Source organism: Carica papaya, chromosome 5 (genome assembly GCF_054855325.1).
Source record: "Carica papaya isolate Zhongbai chromosome 5, ASM5485532v1, whole genome shotgun sequence".
NCBI lineage: Eukaryota > Viridiplantae > Streptophyta > Magnoliopsida > Brassicales > Caricaceae > Carica > Carica papaya.
The window spans coordinates 7,538,064-7,558,180 of record NC_142313.1 but is presented as its reverse complement, the minus strand read 5'-3'; the positions used below and the strand labels follow the sequence as shown (position 1 = coordinate 7,558,180).

General features: G+C 34.9%; 2 protein-coding genes across 3 annotated transcripts; one reads left to right on the top strand and one right to left on the bottom strand.

Annotated features, from left to right (window-relative positions):
- The first annotated feature begins 257 nt into the window (after positions 1-257).
- On the top strand, positions 258-9,046 carry LOC110807072 (chorismate synthase). The gene is made up of 11 exons (XM_088219459.1): positions 258-468; positions 1,188-1,256; positions 1,360-1,458; positions 1,601-1,803; positions 3,928-4,121; positions 4,331-4,436; positions 4,585-4,898; positions 5,239-5,667; positions 6,530-6,611; positions 6,722-8,281; positions 8,738-9,046. Exons 2-11 carry the CDS (start codon positions 1,189-1,191, stop codon positions 8,896-8,898), a joined length of 3,216 nt encoding a protein of 1,071 aa, XP_088075585.1. The 5' UTR covers positions 258-468; position 1,188; the 3' UTR covers positions 8,899-9,046.
- A 711-nt stretch (positions 9,047-9,757) lies between these two features.
- Positions 9,758-18,309, bottom strand: LOC110807096 (protein REVEILLE 5). 2 transcript variants are annotated; one of them, XM_022032118.2, is made up of 9 exons: positions 17,892-18,306; positions 14,121-14,178; positions 13,057-13,180; positions 12,788-12,964; positions 12,560-12,688; positions 11,779-11,888; positions 11,366-11,425; positions 10,435-10,576; positions 9,758-10,341 (listed from the first exon to the last, which is right to left on the bottom strand). In XM_022032118.2, exons 1-8 carry the CDS (start codon positions 18,167-18,169, stop codon positions 10,436-10,438), a joined length of 1,077 nt encoding a protein of 358 aa, XP_021887810.2. In that variant the 5' UTR covers positions 18,170-18,306; the 3' UTR covers positions 9,758-10,341; position 10,435. The 2 variants fall into 2 exon arrangements, with proteins under 2 accessions (XP_021887810.2, XP_088075586.1); XM_088219460.1 differs by lacking the exon at positions 9,758-10,341 and having other exon boundaries at positions 10,573-10,658; positions 17,892-18,309.
- Positions 18,310-20,117: the final 1,808 nt, after the last annotated feature.

Genomic DNA, 20,117 nt, shown 5'->3' with positions numbered 1-20,117 from the left:
AATTTTATTGAAGAATTATTTCAAAAAGTTTCAGTAAATAATTAAATCAGAAATAGTAAACATATATTAAACTGGAAAATCCAAAGAAAGCGCCATAAAACAGAATTTAGGAAATAACTGTAGTGGATAAAAATGTAATTACGTAATCTATTTAGCTCCAAATGAGTAAGGGCGTGAAACGGACGAGAGAGATAGGCGCGTCGTTTAACTGAGCCTACTTATTTTCATTTTTAGTAAAAAAATTTAGCGATGCGAAAAGGGGAAGGAAATGTTAATCTGCAACAGTAAGAGAGATCCAAATTGCACTCTCCATTTTTCTCTCCAGAAAAATTAAAAACCTTTTTGTCGTTATTTCTCTCTCTCTTTCTCTCGCCAATCGATTTGAGGGGGGTAAAAAAGTTAGCAGATCGAAACCCTATTTCGCTTCCTTTCTAATCCTTTGTCCGCTTCCTTGATTCTTCGATCCAGGTACCTCTGTGACGCAAAACCCTAGTTTTTGACATTCCTAGATTAGTGAAAACCCTCTAATTTGTTTCCTTCGATCTCGATAAGTGCTTTTTGAATTCAAAATTTAATCGTTTTTTGGCGACAATTTATACATTCCGATGGTGTAGGACGCTGAGATTCCGATTCTGATATAAGAAATACAGGCTTAGTGTGTACATATATGTTGGCTCGAGCTTGATTTTTTTTTTTTTTTTTTTTGAGGAAGAAGATGGTTGTTTCGTTGTAGGGATTATGGGAATTTTAGATGGACAATATGGGGTTGTTCATTTATTTGGGAAGCTGATGATGGTAGAATGAGATGATAGAATAAGTTTGAATCAGCTGGTGTTTTGGATTTTTCTTTGTTCGTACTAGCTGGATTTTGAATTTTCTTGGTTTAGCGTTAATGGGCGGTGTTGTATAAGTAGTTCACAAATTCAATGCAATATACTCTTCGATGATTTTGTGAGTCTTGATAATCCGGTTATGAGAAGGCTAGCGCTTGGATATTGAAATACTATACTGGGATTTTGCGGGACAGAAGAGTTTTAGTAAGTTGATAGAAATTTTATTTCTGGTTCTGGATGTTGCTTGGCAGTTCTTGAGTTTAAATGTAATTGGTAGTACATTTTGCGCGGTAGAAGACAGTGATCAGCACAAGCTTGGTATTATCATCTCTAAATTGGAAGAGTATTTTGCAGAATGAGCTTAGAAAAGGAAGACGAACTCGGAGTGAATCATCCTGTTGAAACCGCTCATGATTCAGAAAAGTAATGACTACTCGTATTGGCTGTTGATGCAATTGTATTTAATGAATGTTCCTTAATTTTATGTATTTACTACGGAGAATGATAATTTGATTTGATGATTCAGGACATTCAAACTTTCATACACAAGAGAATTCCTTTTATCGCTGAGTGAATTGGATGTTTGCAAAAGGTTGCCCAGTGATTTTGATCAGTCGCTTCTAAGGTGAGACCTCCTTTTTCTATTTGGTTAAAGTTTTCATTCTTGGAGACGTCTACTTGGTCCGTGTTGGTTCCTGCATCATTGTCGTGTTGCTATTGCTTTCTGAATGCTGTTCCTTAAATTGATGGTGCTTTCTCTTGAGCAGTGAATTTGAGGATACTTCACAAGATCGCCAAAGAATTTCTGGCAATGCACCGTTGCATGGTTTTAGAAGGAACGAATATGGGTCTTCCCCACCTACGAGAGGAGAGTTAGGTAATTATTCTCGGGGGATTCATGGAAGGTGGGACAATAGATCAAGTGGCCGAAGTGACAGAGACAGTGACTCGCAATCTGACTGGGACTCAGGTTTTAAGCGAATTTGTTTTCTTGTCCTCAGTTTCATGCATTAGCTTATTTATTTCACATCATATGGATATTTACGTTCATTTTATTTATTTATATTGGCATATGGATATTTAGGTTCATTTTAGGCACAAATTTTGTTTAGTTTTATTTTAGGTACATGCCTATATATGCGATAAATGCACCTAAAATCATGGGATGGCTTTTAATGTTTATCATAAGCATTTAATTAGTTATCTCTGGTCTGAGTTTACAACTGTAAATTCTAGTGGCTTTTTTGTGTTATTTGACTTGCAGTTTTTTCTGCAAAAGGGTGATCTTTACATAGTTCTCAGATAGCTTTTGTGATCTAGGACAAATATTGTTGATTTGTTCAATTAGGGATTCGGGAGAAAAACTTAGACACTGCACATAGGAATTCTAATCCTAATAAGTGAAATTACAAGGTATTTATAATAATCTCGAAGCAACTTTTCTTAAATAGGAGTAAAATAAGAAACAGTATATTGGTAGGATTAGGAATACTTAAGAATAAGAAATTAATACTAATAATATTTGAAATGCTGATCCTAATATAAATAGAAAAATACTAATGAGAATAAAATTCTAAGTTACTAAATGTCACGAACCTGATACATTGTTCGGACATGAGAGAAGATTGTATTCCAATTTCAATAGTTTTCCCATATACTTCATTCCTTGAGTACATGCTTAAATATAGGCTATAAAGTACGAATTTGTAACTGCTAGATATGATGATCCCGGATCTTCCAGTCCTAATTTATTATGACTGAAAAGACAAAACTACCCTCGTTTAGTATAACCTTATAATAGAATGATAGCCATGAGCTTTGGCGGACGTGCAAATTGGTGTCATAGGCCAAAGGCATCGGCTCTATGATGCTGTCCCAAAGCCATGTGCACCAGTCCTGCAACATGTGAATGGCAATTAGATAATCCATATACAACCTCGGAGACCAGAGGTACCAGTATATAGGTGTACCACACCAAAGATGTTGAGATTTTGCAGATGCTCCGTTGGTTGAGCAGGTGTTGCAGTGTCCTTTGGGTGGGAGAGATTTGGACAAAACTGGCAGTAACTGAAGGAGTGCAGATTTGTTGAGAACTAGTCTTTTAGCAGCTGAAAATAAGTGGCCACTGGCCAGACTGGTCAGTTTGGTGACCAGTGGTTGTTCTGTAATTGATGGTAGTGACCGATCTTTGGTATTGTAATTTATGTAGTAGTCGAGTAAATTTGGTATTTCCTTCTTAAGTACAAGACAAGTTTGACTATTTTTCTTCCAAGAGGATTTAATTGGAATTCAGTTTCATTGACTCTGGATCCAGGTCACATGGTTGAAGAGAATTGCTATTCCTTCAACAAAACATTGTTATTGGCTATTACATCAGCAGTAGCTACATTCAGTCCCTAACTTTATATTTTAACCAAACAGCTCCACGGTCATGTTTGGTTCATTTCCCATGCAATATCTTGTTCGAATTTTTATATTGGTCATACGACTGCAACATAATCTATCATGTGTGAGCTTTTCCAACTCAAGACCAACTCACCTTGAGTTCCTCGAGTGGGTTAACTTAAACACACAAAGTTAACTTATAGTTATTTATATCACGAGTAATATGAAAATTAGATCTACGAGTTGAATATGAAATGAAGCATATGAGTTGTAAGTGCTTTCGTTGTTAAACTCAGAACTACTATCTTGATTTTAATGCAAGATAGTAGGCTCCCAAGGAAGTTTGGCTGCTTCTTCCACTGAAATTAGGAATATTATAGTGTGAAGAATTACTATTCAGAACTTCGTAATCTATCTGAGTTGAAATACCATCTCTTTACCTAATTTATGACTGTAATCTTGGATGCATTGGTCTGTATTTTTGATATCTGAATGTTTAGGAGATAGCATTGCACTTTTGGTTTTTTTGGTGTCTGTTGTATTGCTTAAACAATGAGGTCAGTTTATAGCTTGCTATGCCATCCAGTTGAATGTTATACTTTTTGGTGCTATTCATGTGTCATATGCTTTTAGTATATGTACAAGTTCAAATGATATTTTAAGGAATCAGGTGTACTTTGAGCTGAAAATATATCATAAATGCGTGCAGATTCTGGAAAGCGTTTTAGCACCCAGTCTCGGCGGTCTTGGCAAGTTCCTGAGCATGATGGACTTCTTGGGAGTGGTTCTTTCCCAAGACCATCCGGATTTTCAGCTGGGGCATCTGCTCCAAGGTTTCGGTCCAATGATAGCTACCAGCTTGGTACGACAAATGAGCCATATCATCCACCCCGACCTTATAAGGTTCTCTATGTGCATTTCCTGCAATTTTTTAATGAAAATCAGAATCACATTACAAGTAGCGTTGATTGTGGAGATATGCTTACAAATGTTCAGTGCAATTTTATCCACCTTAAACTACTAAATATAACAAAATTAGGAATAAATACTGCTGGTGGGAGTATTAAATATATATCCTGGTGATGTTACTTACAAGTCCCTATATGCTTCAGGCAGTACCTCATTCACGGAGGGACACAGATTCATACAATGATGAAACCTTTGGTTCTTCAGAGTATACAAGTGAGGATAGAGCAGAAGAGGAAAGAAAGAGAAGAGGTAAGGATTCTTATATAAAAATTTTTGGTTGTAATACTTTTTACCATTTTTTAGGTTTTATTTACTTCTGAAAACTGGGAAGTAATTTATTTTATTGTTGTTATCCTTTAAACTGAGCTAAAATTGTTAATATTTATCTTCCTCTCAGCTTCCTTTGAGTTATTGAGGAAGGAGCAGCATAAATCATTTCAAGAAAAGCAAAAGTTGAATCCGGAAGGGCGTAAAAATGAATTTGATATTACTGAACTGCTTGAGGATTCCAAAGATGAAAAGAGACTTCCAAATAAGAGTCATAAAGCCAATGAGCCTGTGGTGCTGCCCGTCCCAGATAATGATTCTCAGAAGTTATCTCTTCCCTCACAAGCACCTGCATCCAGACCTCTTGTACCTCCAGGTTTCAGGAGCACAATTTTGGAAAAAAACTTTGTGGCAAAAACTTTGAGTGACAGCCGTTCATCTGAGGTAATAATCTCATGTTTATATTTGATTTTTTCGTGTCAAGAAATTATCTTAGTACTGGCATCTCTCCTCTGGAAAGCATTTTACTTGCATCTCCTTCAGTTACATTTACTTCTTTCTTGTCTGTATGACACCATTTTATGCCATTATGAAGCACTGCTTGGTTTACTGCATGTTAATTGCCTGGAATGATCTCTGGCATTCTTTTTCAATGCCCAATGTTAAAGTTTATTTGCTGGTTGTTCTACAAAGCTTACGATTAAAGTAGTCCTATTTTCCTGGTTTTAAATTGGTCAACTGCCTTTCCCCCCTTATTAAGCATAAATGTCTGCCCCTTCTATAGGCTGCAAATTCTCAGCCTGAGGGTGGTCTTTTGCATGCTAAAGGCAATCAACTGTTAAATGGAACGTCAAGTAATCATGAGGAGAGACAATCTGCGGTACAGGTGGGAATTGATGAACAGCAGCAGGAAAAGATGGGTGTTCCAGTTTCAGCTCATAACATGAGTGACAAGAGTCTGAGTGTATCATCAGCCTTTGATGCATCCACCTCGAGTAAAATAAGCATAGGAAACCAACTGTGCAAGGATTCTAATCTTTCAGAGCCAACTGAAGTACCAACTAATGGTGAAATTATAGAAGTTGATTCAGTAAAGACAGCAAAGGGCAAACTTTTGGATGGTTCCAGTCAGGATCCTGCGCCTTCCATTCTAGATAAGCTCTTTGGTAGTGCTATTACACTTAATGGTGGTGACTCCTCTAGCTTCATTGAGGTATAATATTTTCCTTTCTTTTCTTTCCGCCTCCTCCATCGCTTCATATTTCCATTTATTCTTATATTCAAAATTCTTTTAAGTAAAATCTCTTGAGAATTTTATAATATCCATCACTATATGGTTGGTTAAAAAGCAGATGCTGCATAGAACATTCTGAATCATCTAAAACAATCCTCCGAATTTACTTTCATGTTTTTCAATATCATATGCAGATCTTTCAAATGTATAAAGAAATGGTACATGTATTTTTATTTTGGGTGCAAGGAAACCAGCTAGAAGTCTGACAATCTAAAGTTTTCACCTTGTACCAGTGGGCTAATTGATAAAGCTTCCACTCTCTGCATAAAATTAAGATGAAGAATATATATGTCACCATTCTAATTTAAGACATTAACTCTTGCATATCAGGATGAATTGATGAGTTCAATTTTTTTTTTGTCTTTTCTCCTTCCTCAATGTGTGGGTGAGGCAAGGGAAAAAGTCGATGAGTGATCATCTTTGTAATTACTTCATCTCCTCCATTTTTCAATGAAGTTTCTTCTTTTATCAAAAAGAGAAAAGTCCATCAGTGAACTGCATATGCATGTGTTACTTCTGGAGGTTTGAAAATATCTCTCTCTCTCTGCCCCAGCCGTTCTAATAAATCAAGAGAAGTTGGTGAAAGTTTGTGTTCTTTCATCCTCTGTTTTAAGTGAAATTTTTTTCTGATTGATATCTCTTCTAATTGGTTGGAAATGTCTCACTCCTTATCTCTGTTCTATGTTCCTCTCTCTAAGTGAAATTTCAATCTATTGGGATAAAATCTGTCCTTTCTAATCAATAGAAAATATCTCTTTAATCTCTGTTGTTATTCTGCCAGCATCGTGATGGTAAAGCTGATGAAACATGGAGCCCTCAGGCTGTCCATTCTTCCAAGTTTGCTTATCTATTTCTTGAGGAAGGTATGTTATCAACAGTCCTCTCTGTTGGGTGGATACGATCTTATTTTGTTCTGTTTGCATGTTCTGCGTTATGTTAGTATATAATCTTCCTTTCATGTTTATTCCTGCAGAGAAGAAGCCAGTTGATGACATTTCATCTAGCAGGCCAAATGAGTTACTGTCACTGATTCAGGGTGGTGAGAGAGGTGGATACGAGATTTCTGATGTGAAAGCTACAAAACAGTTTTCATCAGAACTTCCGTTCACTGGATCTGAAAGTGCAGACAGGCACATAGGAGCAAGTTTGGAATGTGCTAAAATTGAAAACTCTGAACAGTTCTGCAATAGTAGTGTTAAGAAATCAGCAGCTGTTCCAGGTGTCCTCACATGTGAGGATCTTGAGCAGTCTATTTTATCAGAAATCAAGGAAAATGATCATACTCCAACTTCACCCTCGCCTTTGCAAGGATGGAGCATGAGGATGGAACAGCAAAAATTGGATATTAATGATCATGCCTCTCAGCACCTTCTTTCTTTGTTACAAAGGGGAATAGGTCCACCAGACATGGTACAGCTTCCAATTCTAGATGATAGATTTTTGGAAAAAGAGCCTAATGTTGAAATAGGGAGTACTGGCACTTCAATTAATGACAAAAAAGAGGCAACTGTTGAAAATGTTGCTGGCTCAGGAAAGGCATTGACTCTTGAAACACTTTTTGGGACTGCTTTCATGACTGAACTCCAATCAATAGGAGCACCATTGTCTGCAAAAGTAGATGTTCCTGAATCTCATGGGTTGCCTCTTCAACTCACAGAAGATGATTGCCTTCATTCTACAATTCCATTTGGATCTGACAGGACTACTTATCAAAAGAACATTACGGCACCAAACCAAAGAGAGCAAATGAAATCAGATAATTTTGCAGAGCAATTTATTAGCTTTGATGGCCGTGGAAAGGATATGGATTCGTCACAGCTCCAGTCAGAATCAGGCTCTAAATGCAGTAGATTTGATGGTTCCGTTGACATTCGGCTTCCTGAAGAGGGTAGTTTAATTGCTGCAAGTAATCCTCTGAACCTCCAAAACTTCATGCCTATTAGGAGTTCGGTTAAAACTGAACGAGAATCGCCAGTTAACATTGCTGAAAAACTAGCAGCTCTAAATTCAGTCTTAAGAGATGAAAGATCTGTTGTGAGATGTCAAGATGGTCTGCCTTTCCTTCGTGGTCCTCATGATGTGAGGGACCCTGATTTTCCTTTCCATAATCTCAATGTCCAGCCATCGTCCCCACAGCTTCATTCTCAGTTGAATCATGCGGGTCCGATGTTCCATTCATTAGATAATCATCGTGCTAATATTAATTCTCAGGTGAATTTCATGGCGCCAGAAGGCATTGTTCGTCATGATCCGCCAAATCATCAATTCCCAGCAAATATGATTCGCCCCCCTTTTCACCATCCTAGTTCTGGACTGGATGACTTTGATCCTCCGCCTCATCATCCTATGTTACAACAAATGCATATTCCAGGAAATTTTCCTCCACCCCAATTATTGCAAGGATTTCCTAGGGGTGCACCGATGCCTTCTTCAAACAACCAACCAACTGGTTACATACCAGAGATGAACCCAATGCAAGGTTTTCCTTTGGGTCTCCGGCAGCCCAACTTTGCTGGTCTTGGAATACCTCCAGGTAATAAAAGCACCACTGTCTGACTTGCTTCGTTAATTACTTGAATTTGGGGAATTTTAGATTCTTGCTTCTCCGTCCATTAGGGAAAGGGACTTTAAAATAATTTTTATGACAATCTTTTGAGCGCAATCTGTGTGCCATATCAAATCAAAGTATATGTTGGTTAAATTTATGGCCAAGTAATTTCTAGAGTAGATGGATAAGTTTGCCGGAGGCAAGGAGTTCAAGGACTTCTTTGAGATGGTACAACTTGTTCATGTTTAACTTTTTAAAAAGAAATATTTGCCTATGAAGAAATATGTTAATGGATAAAATTACCTTAGCTTCTGCTAATTTTTCTATGGCAACATGCTGGAGGTCTATATCATCCCGTGGCTTATCGGTCTGGTTGATGGAAGAAAATACAGCGTTGATGTTTTTAAAAGAGTAATAAGCATCGTTATTTTGAATGTTCAGGTCATGATGCTGGTAGAAATGAGCATTCAGAGGCATTGCAAAGGCTTATAGATATGGAGCTAAGGGCGAAGTCTAAACAGATTCCTCCCCCATATGGTGCAGGTGGGCAGAGTCACGGGATATATGGACATGAGCTAGACATGGGATTCGGGTATCGATGAATCAAGTGTGGGGTTGTGTAAATTGCAATGTATTCTTGATACTCTGCTCAGGCTTGCTATTACTCCTTGCATCTTCTTTTAGAAAGAATTGCATGTGACCATGTAATTAGAAGATTGTGAATTAATATTGGTATTTCCTTGGGCTTCATGATCCTCTTTCTTCAGTTTTTAACCAAAAAGAAAACGGCAAAATAAAATATCACCACCCTTATCCACCTTATTTCTTTGTCTTGTTTTGGATGTTGAGCCCGGCGTTTTGAAAGTGGAAAGTAGATAACAAGGTATATAACGCAGTTTATTGTGATTAAACTTTTTTTCTCTTAGATGTTTGTACGGTAGCACTATGGATAGTGTTATAGAGACAAACTTGTATAATGAGTATGCAGTAACGTGGTTTCTCATGTTCATCAATAGCTTATCAGAAATATGGAGTAATCAATATAGTCAATTGTTTAATGTTTTCGTCAACATATGTTCCTTACATTAACATTAGATGGTTAGATGTTTTATCGAAGCTTAAGCGTACAGTGTTAAATGTAAGTCTGGTATTTTAATTGTTAAATTATGATTTCTAAAACTTACTGATAATTACATTGAGATTTCAAAAAAAAAAAAAAAAAAAAAATTCTACACCTGACGGTTAAAAAAGTAATATTTACAACATTTTTCATTTGAGCTTATTGTGATTTTGGGTTAGTTTAAGTTAATTCTATTCCTATTAAAATACAAATTTATTTTACATTACAGCCAATTCTAAAATTAAATATTTGAACTCTTGAATTAAATGAACTCTTGAATAAGATTTAACATATTTATCTCCGAACCCAAGATATTTGAGAATACGTTAAAAATAATATAATTTCCAAAATAATCAAAACTAATATAGAAGTCTAAAAATATATGTATATACATGTAATAGTCTATTTGAAATGAGTTTTCTCGAATAAACTTATACATACAAAACCTATGTCACGATACCGAAACATATACGCTTAGTTTTCTCAAACATATATACTACTTATACCTTCAATTGCCTTTCTGTTTTTTCTTTTTTTTTTTTTCTTTTTTTTTTTTTGTTTTTTGTTGGGTGAGTACCTTTCTAATTTACTGTGTTGCTTGCAAACCTCTACTGGACAGACATTTATTATGGCGGTTAAAAAAACTAGGCACGTATACAGTCAAAAACCTCACCCTCACCCTCTATACAACACACTCTCTGAACAGAAACCTTAGCAGGTACTGCCCTAAAATTTCAGAGAAGTAGACATCTTTCTACAGATTATAATATACACAAGACACTCGACATATTAATATATTGACAAACTCTGGTTACAAGCCTGTAGCTCTGGGAAACCGCCTCCTATACCACACTACCATATCTTATTTACGTACATTTTATGCTACAACTCCGGTTAGCTTGTTCGATGTGTCAATCATCTCATCCTGGCAGTAACAGTTCAGTGTTAGGATCAGACACTCTGAACCAAAAGCAAGATGCTATAACATTCATGAGAAAAGAAAGTAGTTTCTTATTACCTTATGCAGAGAAAATGGTATTTTTAGATTTACTTTTTGCAGAGAGAATGGCATTTCTGGATTTTTCAGTACCAAGATTTTCACAAGTCCCACCAACTTCACCCCTCTTGGCATTAACATCATAAGAAGAAAGCAACTTTCTCTGCATTGATTTTGGACGAAGGGAAATTAATAACAATTCTCTGTGACTTCTGTGATTCATGTCTACAATGATCAATCTAACACTAGAAAGAAAGTACCCAAGTTACCATTGGCCAAATGAAAATATGAACTACATGACACAACTCTCAACAGCCTAAAACCGCAGATGCATGCATAGGTATGCAAAATGAAGACATCCTTTAGTGCAAATGGAATGAGCACAGCGATATGAAAGAATGGGATAGTTTTAAATATGCAATGCTGGGTACAGCAATCAATTCTATTCTAAGTGGCAATAAAATAAAAGATGAGATAAAAGAATAAGATAAATAAAGTACAATAAGCATTCACCCAATCATTTCATAGGAACTTTAGATATTAAAGAACAAAGCAAAGTACTTATCCCGGGTGTTGCATACTTGTTACCAATTATTACATTTAATCTCTTCATGTGGATAAAACTTTATCAAGTAACAGGACTAGGTAAGAGAATACCCAAGTGCTACGACCTCCTCTCTTGGACATTGACAATACATATCTATATATGCAAAACATTCTATCTCATGTCTGCAATACTTGACCAGGATTAGTACTTTGTAAAAACTCAAGACACGGTTACTAATAAGCCATTAAGGCAACACTTACACAGAAGGATGAAACACAGTTGAGATAAGACTTTTAGGACAAATGGCAAGAAAATTGTTGGCTGCAAGATTCTAGAATCCAATAGCACATATACTTTGAAACAAAACATATGAAGGAATTCTCATTATGAGGAAAAAGCACTTACATGGTCCTCAAACTCAGGACTCCTCAAATTCATGGAGAGGTTCCTCATTAATAACAGAACCTGAAAATAAGTCAAATGAAGCCTCTTAGTAAAACAGGAATTACTTATGCTGCACAAGAACTTGAACTTGAATCTTATTATATAATGTAAAAAATAAAATGTACCATGTAGACTACACATAGTATGGGATAGGTGGGGACAGAAGAGTTATAAGAACAGGCAAAAAGTTAACAGAAAAAATGCCTCCAGACTGTGATCTCCTTCGTTAATGAACATGACAAATTCCCATCCCCAAAATTCACAAACTATATAAAAAAGGTGCACAGATGAATATTTGTTATGATACAACATCAATCCCTGAAACTTAAAGGAGATAAAAACATAACCAGGAATCAAGTATCAAACTGCCTTACTGTTTCCATATCTATTGGGTCCATTTGCTTCAATTTCTCCAAATGACCACTTGAATTAGGGTCGAAGACACTGCCAATAAAGCTGTATACTTGAGCAAAATCTGGCATAACTGCATTGAAAATGTTAAAGTCATTATAAACACATGTATAGAAAATCAGCAAGGCAGCATAAGCTTAGAAAGATATGTAGTGTTTCACAAAATGTAGTAGCTGACATAGAGACAATCCTGCTAACGAAAGCCATAGCAACTTGAATTATGGTAATCAAAGAAGTTAAAAATAAAAAATATATGATCTAAATTATAGAAAGCTTGAGATGCTTGAATAATTGCAAAGAATATTTAAAAAGAGAAAAAGCAACAAAGGCAGTGAGATAAAGCAGCAAGGAGTCATATATGAGAAGATGTTTTAGTAGAATACTCATAAACTTTAGTAAACTAGTTCACAGAAAGATAGGCCATCTATTGATGCTAATAACCACATTCCAGAATAATAAAAAAAAATAGCATTTATTCACCATAATACAACAAGCGGAGACCTAATGGAGCATAATTAAGATGTTAAGAGGTGTGATTGAGCTCCGACCATAATTCACACATCTAGATACCATCAAAGAATTTCTGTGTCAAACTTACCAGTTCTGAAAGAGAAAATGTAGCTCTTTTTATTTTATTTCCTCAGTCTAGGTTCATTGCATTCATGTCTATTCCTACCAGTGCCTTCATCACTAGTGCTAGTTGAATATTTTTCATCTTCACAGTGGAGTGGAGAAGATACCAACCTCTTTTTGGCTGCCCATTATCTCCTTGATCAACTTGTTTATCAATAGCCCAAGTCCTTGGTGCATTTTCATTAGTACTACTGTAACAACAATTATGTGCAATTGTTGGTCCAGCCAATCCTGTATCATCTGAAGCAAAACATGAATTATTGTAATATTCACAAAAAAAAAAAAAGAAAAGAAAAAAAAAAACCAGCCTAGTAAAGAAAAAGCAGGTCAAAGTAGTACCTTTAGTCACTTGTGTCATACTAGCTGGTGACACTGAGTTGTAACTCCAAGAAGACATAGGTGCAGGGGCAATTGGATTTCCAACCACTGATAACGAATCTGGCCTATACATGCATCCAGGTTCAAGCAAGGCAGATGAAGATGGAAATGGCCCACTAACTTGTGATACAGCGGAGACTGCCACATATTTTAGCAAGTGAGCAATGATTATCACAAGATCACGAAGTACATGAGCAAGTAAACAAATAGCTATGGAAATGATCATTAACCATTTTTAGGCGCTTTTTGTGGGTATGGATGAAGTGCTTTCCTCTTTGGCCGAGGAGGAGGAACATGTTCACTGGTCCCATTCTTCTGAACCTTCAAAAAGTACTTCTGCGCATGGCTACGTATCTGCAAAAAGTATATTTCAGATCAATCAATCAAACATATCAAGCATACGTGTGCACAAGCCATGGTTGCAGGTAAATAATTATTAGCAAATGACAAGAATGCAGGAGATACTGACCTACAATACCCAGGGTGCTTAACCATATTGATTTTATAAACTCACCTATAAGTTATGGTGAAACATGTTATACAAGGTGGTAAAGTCTTGCAAGATGAGTAAAACACTTGATTCTAAAAAGAGCAAGACTCCTAGTGCTGCAATTATATCAACTTGCGATACATGACTGATCAGTCAGGAATTTTATGAAGCACTGTTTAATAAACATTTAAATAGATAGACAGGAATTGTCAAAACTGAGTTGATTCTGGGTGGTCATCACGCATTAGTAGAAAATATTTGAAACGTAAGCCTGTCTTCCAACTCAAAAATGAATCCTATCGTTTCCGTAATGTAAGCTGCATTTGATGCATGAAGATTTTTTGAGTTTCATTTTCACAAATTGAATATGAACACAGTCTTTATTTTCTATTTTCAAATTTGGAAACTTGTTTGTTTGGCGGTTAAATTTAGAATGTTGTTTTCTGAAAGTAAAAACAGCCTAACCTCTTCAAACTAATTATTTCATCTTTGAGGGAAAGATGCAAGACAGAGACAAATGACTTCAAATAAGAACAAATCAAACAAATAACAATATTCAAATTAAAAACAGCCTAACCTCTTCAAATTAATTATTTCATCTTTGAGAGAAAGACACAAGACAAAGAGACAAATGACTTCAAATAAGAACAAATCAAACTAATAACAAAATTTAACTTTTCTTATTTCATACAAGCTCAAGTCAAATAATTTAAGTTAGCAAAAATGCCAAATTTATACCAGGATAGATAGAAATTTTTTCTACATGCAAGTACTTCCTACATTTGATCAAAATTTCCAAATTACCTGGATAACTGTTTTTGACCCTACAAATGCTTCGATCTTTTTCCAATCACGATCAAACCTGAAAGGAGTCAAGCAACCAAAAAAAGAGAAAAGCTAAATAAGACAAATCATTTAAATGTAACCTGATAGAAGTTCCTCAAAGCAAATTGTAACCTAATAAACAACTTAGATAACCTTATGTTACTTCCTAATATGGAATACATGCCTACATTTATCTTTGATGTATCGACTCCTCTGTTCCTCATCCACAAATTTCTTTCTCTTCCTTTTCTATTGCTTGACCTAAGACAACTATTTGACTTAACTGAACCAAGAGTCTGGCCTCTTAACGGGGATCATATGTTTCTCTTCTATGCTCTATATCCCTAATTCTTTGTACTACGTATTATTTCTATGTACTTCTAACATTTATCACTCTAATCATATTATTTGGTATTTGTTCAAATTTGTTCTGCTAAAAGGAATTAGACCAATTCATCAAAATGATCCTCACACATCTATAGACATGGTTAGAGGCATGATTATTAGCCTAAGTTTTCCTATCTCCTTATGGAGTGAACCTTAAAAACTGCGTGCATATCTTAAATAGGATTCCATCTAAAGCTTCCTGTAAGACACCTTTTTCAATTATGAAATAGAGGAAAACCAAGTTAAAGACATGCATATCTTTGTGGTGTCGAGTAGTAATGAGACTAGATACAGAAACAATAAATTGTTATTTCATTGGCAACGCAGTTCCCTAAGGAATTTAAGTTTCATTTTCCATCACAACCTTTGAAAATGGTTGAAGCTAAAAATGCGAGATTCCTTGAGGATTATGAAATTGAATTTTATTAAAATGTGTTATTTCAAGAAATTAGGGAACCACCTCTGTTAAACCTAAATGGAGCTGAGTTGATTGCGGTTCAAAGTGGTCATCTAGATCTCACTGAAATTCAACAAAAAACTATCTCATGAGGAACAAACTCATGAAGGTCTTACTGATCTAGAACCTACTGCTCAAGATGCTTAAGAAACAGTAGAAGCTAGAAAAGCTTCTAGAGTTAGAAGGCCAGTCATTTCTAATGATTATGTTGTACATTTTCAAGACTCTAACTATTATGCCGGGGTAAAAGATGATCCAAACATGTTCTCAAAAGCCATGAGTGGTGAAAATTCCATGTTATCATCTGATGTCATGATAGAAGAGATGGAATAATTGGCTAAAAAGTAAAATCTAGGCTCTTGTTTAATTACCAAAGCAGCCTCCGTAATTCGATGTAAATGTGTCTACAAAATCAAAAGAGATTCATCTGGTAATGTCGAGTGAAATAAAGGTAAACTTGTGGCTCATGTTGAACTAAAAAGGACTGAATTAGTTACCATAAAAAAAATTTCTCCAGCTTCAAAGGAAAATTCATTTAGAATAATCATGGCACCAGTGGCTCATTTTGACTAACAACTACATCAAATGGATGTGAAAACTACATTCCTGAATGAGGATTTTGAGGAAGTGGTATACATGCATTAGCCTCAAGATTTAAAAGAAAGGATAATCATTTAGTTTGCAAGTTAAGAGAAATCTGTTTATGGATTAAAACCAGCATCCTGCCGATGGTATATAATGTTACATAATGTTCCATCCTCACATGGTTTTTGAGGAGAAAAGCATTGATCAATGCATATTTAAGCCAAGTGCGAGCAAATACATTTCTAATCCTGTATGCATATGATTTTTTACTATCTACCATTAAACTCAAAATATAAGCAGATATTTACTTTCCTTTTTCTATACCTTTTTCATTAAGATGTAAATCCCTTGATTATTTGCCTTTATTCTTGCTAACATATATAGCTAGTTCCACGTATACTTAACTAGTATATATATGTACCTAAAGAACCATATCCATATTAAGAAAACATCTTATCCTCTAGTTTCACAATCAGTTTCAACATGACAGCTTGCATGTAATGATTTGGGTTTGTTGCACAGGACTAAGCAGTTTTTGGGGGACTAAGCAATTTTTGGCATAAAACTCTAAAATGAAGGATAGTGATGAAGCTTCTTATGTTGTTGGCATAGAGATTCATAGAGACATTAGGACTATCTAGAAACATCTGCACTTAAAAAGTTTTGGAAAAATTCAAAATGCAAAATCGCACCAATAGTTGCACCCACTGTAAAAGAGAAAAATTCAGTAATGTCCCCATAGTGCATCAGACTAGGGGCAGATGAAAAGTATACCATATGCTTTTGCAATAAGAAGCCTTATGTTCCCACAGGTTTGTACTAGACTTGATATTGAGTAGATATCAAAGTACTCCAAGCATAACACTGGAAAGCTACCAAAAGGGTTCTGAGATGTTTACAAGAGACCAAAAACTACAGATTTATGTACACACATAAAGATTTTGCTCAATGCATGGACCCAAAAAGTCTACTTTAGGATAGATTTTTCTCTCAGTTGGGGATGCGTATTTTGGAGAAGCATAAAGCAAACAGTTATTGCATCATCCACATCACGAGAAATATGGTCAAAAAGTTTTATATCTGGCCCCAAAAGTGGTTGATTCTATTGATAGGCCACTAGAGATCTTTTGTGATAATAATAAGGCTGCTGTTTTCTTTTCGGATAATAACAAAAGTGGGAGCCAAAGTAAGCGTATGGACATAAATTATTTGGTGTAAGAGAATGATAAGCAAAGAATTATCGTAATTGAGCCGGTAAATTCTGAGACAATGATTTCTAATACCACAGCAAAAGGTTTTCTTGCTGAAGTACTCCAGAATTATGTAATTCATATGTGACTCTTAGGTTTCATTCAAACTTTATTCTGACTATTTGTATTGTTTTTCAGTAATTTAAACATAACTTTTAATTGTGAACATCAAATTTTTGTCATCTATGGAGTTGTGATCTATTTTGATAAAAAAAAGTTGGAAATTGAATACCACTACAATTTATTCTCTACTAAGTATGAACTATCTTTCACTGTGATGCATGGAAGAAAATTCTCAATTTTAATGGCTATAAGCACAGTGACTCTTCTATTGAGGATTTATATTGTAGTACAATATGTTTAATTGTGGTAGTAAGGAATAACTGGTTATAAAGTAAATATTGAATAATTTTGTTAGCCAAATGAAAGAATATTAGAATTCTCTCTTTAATTAAAGATAATTATATGTGGGCTGTAATTCAGTTATCTAATTAAAGTTTTTCTCTCGTAATTATCCCATATCGAGTTAAAAGATAAATCTATAATTCTTTGTGGGTAGAATTAGTTTGCTTCATTAAGAAACTATTAAAGTTCAATAATGTGTAAGATCTGTAGCTTAGCTTATAAACAAACATTCTATTAGTAGCTTTTAAGTTTTTATAAACTCATAATCTTGCTTTACATAGATCTGGATCCTACCTTCAAACAACATGTTTAAATAATATTGGGCAGAGGAATCTATTCTTTTGCTGTTGCAATTATATATTACTGCTATAAATTTCTAATACCACTGCCAATCACAAAATTGGGATTCTCCTTTCTAGTGCTATTAAATGAATAAAACGGAGAACTTAGAAAAATAACTCCTTAGAGAAAACACCACCTCAATCTAGAATGTTCTCGATACTTGACACACGAAAACAAAAATAAAAAAAAAAAAAATTGTTCCCGTGAATTCTTCCTCAATTTCCCAAGCAACGAAAAAATTACCGAATTGACGAACTAAAATGGAGAATTCAGCACTTAACAGTGAGAAAAAAAAGGAAAAGAAAATGATATAACCACACTTACAGTTGAAGAGCTTCTAGAAACTTGTCATGCTCTTGCTCGGTCCAGCTCTCTCTAGACTTGGTAATAGTATAAGGTTTCCGGATCTTCTTACTGGTATCGTCAGAAAAAGACATGGCAGTTGTGGTGGAGGCGGTAGGCGGAGGCGCAGCAGCAGGAATGGTGGCAGGGGTTGAAGGAGGTGCGGCGGGAGGCGGAGGAGGATTGAGGCCAGGAAGGCCGAAGTTCATGGGATCGAAGAAGTAGAATCCCTGAGCAGGGTTCGGATTAAGGGACACCATAAGCGGAAATGCGAAAATCAAGTGCTAGGCTCGACTTTCAGACTTGAGTTTCTTCTGGTTTTCCTTTGAAGGTGTACAGCTTAATTTCGGTACAAATTAGACGAGCAAAGAAAACAAATAGAGAAGAGGACCAAAAACGGAGACTTCTATCAACCACATCACGTCCGCGTTCGATTTTTCTTTTAAAAAGAGAGAATTAATAGCCGTACACGTGGCAAGAGGGTGTTGCTGGGATTGTCCCACGGATTTTCTGTAGCTGCCAAGTGGCGTAATGTCAGCCACGTTATTGATTGCTACAGTGCTAACTGAGTACTCTATTGCCTAGAAGCAGCAGTTGGGGTGCATTTGGTATGCGCTCTTCGACGTCGTTTTTTAAACTTTAACTTTCATTATGCTTTGAAGCCAAATAAAACTTTTTAATAAATTTCGTAAATAACTTATTTAGTAAATAATTTTCAAATAAAAAAATCTCATGAAAAATTAGAATTTAATCCTGATAAAATTTCGTGTTGGGTCAAAATTACTGTTGCATCCTGACTAAATGACACCGAAGAGAAGAGGGCTGTGGTTGAAACTAGATGGCTCGTGGGAGATGACTTGTCTCTTGTTTTATTTTCCTAATAGGAGTGAGGTTTGAGGTGTGGGGAGTACTAATTTTGTCTCTATCCGCGTCTTGTTCATTATTTTGTGGTTGACCCTATGGGAAATTGAGAAATTCCCATTCTTCGTCCAAATGTTTTTTAATATGCATTTCCAATAATCAAAATATTCTCCTACCTTGTAGTATAAATTAAAGAGGAAATGAATAGAAGACGGACCCAATTCAAGGTCAAAATGATTCCTAATTTGACATAAAAAGGACAAACTCTTAATCCCAATGCAATGGAAGATGGTGGTATAAGGAATTACCGTATTCCTATGTTAAAAAAAAAGGAGAATGATGAGAATGAGAATTGGGGAAATGATAATATAGCAAAACAGAAGAATGTGGTAAGGAATGATTGAAAAGGAAAGGAAAGGAGTAATGATTTCATTTGTACGAGATTTGGGTTAGGTAGTGGTCGATAGTATAAGCCAGCCATCACATGTAATTCATGGACCACAACTGGTTTTTACTTTTATGGTTTACTGCCCTACACCAACTACCATACATTTTGTCAGTTTTCACTCCTTTTCCCTCATCTCCACTCCCTTCCCCTCCTACAATCTACTTGTTTAAATTACGTTGATGCAAATTTTAGAATAAATTTTTAAATCACTGATGATTTTACTGAGATATTATTTATTTTTTATTATACACTAATTTAATTTAATTAATTTTATATTTATTATGACAATTAAATTAATATAATAATATAAATAATTATTATTTATTTTATTAAATATAAATATAATTATATTAATAAATAATTTATTTATATTTTTCTTACATATTTTTTTATACAATTTATTACTACATATAATATATAAGAATAAATTAATAATTTAACTAAAAATACAACCATACTATTTTATTATTCAAATAAAAATATATTATTAACATACAATAATATACCATTACTTAAATGTAAAAAAATCATCATTACAATCATATATTATTATCATTTAATTACTATCATTATTATCCATTAATTAAATATTTTAATCATTAAAATTTAATCCAAGAAAACTTAAAAGCCGTCGTAAATGCTCCATCCACTAAAATAGTCCATCTACAGTACGTACCAACTCAGCTACACTTGGTAGTTTCCAGAATGGAATGGTTCCATTCTAAATTATCCGTCTTCTGTATCTCTTTTTTCACTGTAAGAGAAAGAAGATCATTATGCTTATTGGAAGCATTATCATACCGTACATTGTCAATTAATTTTACATATTCCTAATTCAATCAATTTTTTTTGTCTAATTATAAGATGGATTCATGTTCTTGTAAAACAAGATAATTTTT

Coding starts and splice junctions, on each gene's coding strand:
- LOC110807072 (XM_088219459.1), top strand. CDS start 1,189: ATGAGCTTAGAAAAGGAAGACGAACTCGGAGTGAATCATCCTGTTGAA. Junction 4,122..4,330: donor ATCCACCCCGACCTTATAAG/GTTCTCTATGTG, acceptor TATATGCTTCAG/GCAGTACCTCATTCACGGAG. Junction 6,612..6,721: donor TTATCTATTTCTTGAGGAAG/GTATGTTATCAA, acceptor TTATTCCTGCAG/AGAAGAAGCCAGTTGATGAC.
- LOC110807096 (XM_022032118.2), bottom strand. CDS start 18,169: ATGGTGTCCCTTAATCCGAACCCTGCTCAGGGATTCTACTTCTTCGAT. Junction 13,181..14,120: donor GGTCAAAAACAGTTATCCAG/GTAATTTGGAAA, acceptor TACTTTTTGCAG/ATACGTAGCCATGCGCAGAA. Junction 10,577..11,365: donor GTCCTGAGTTTGAGGACCAT/GTAAGTGCTTTT, acceptor AAATCAATGCAG/AGAAAGTTGCTTTCTTCTTA.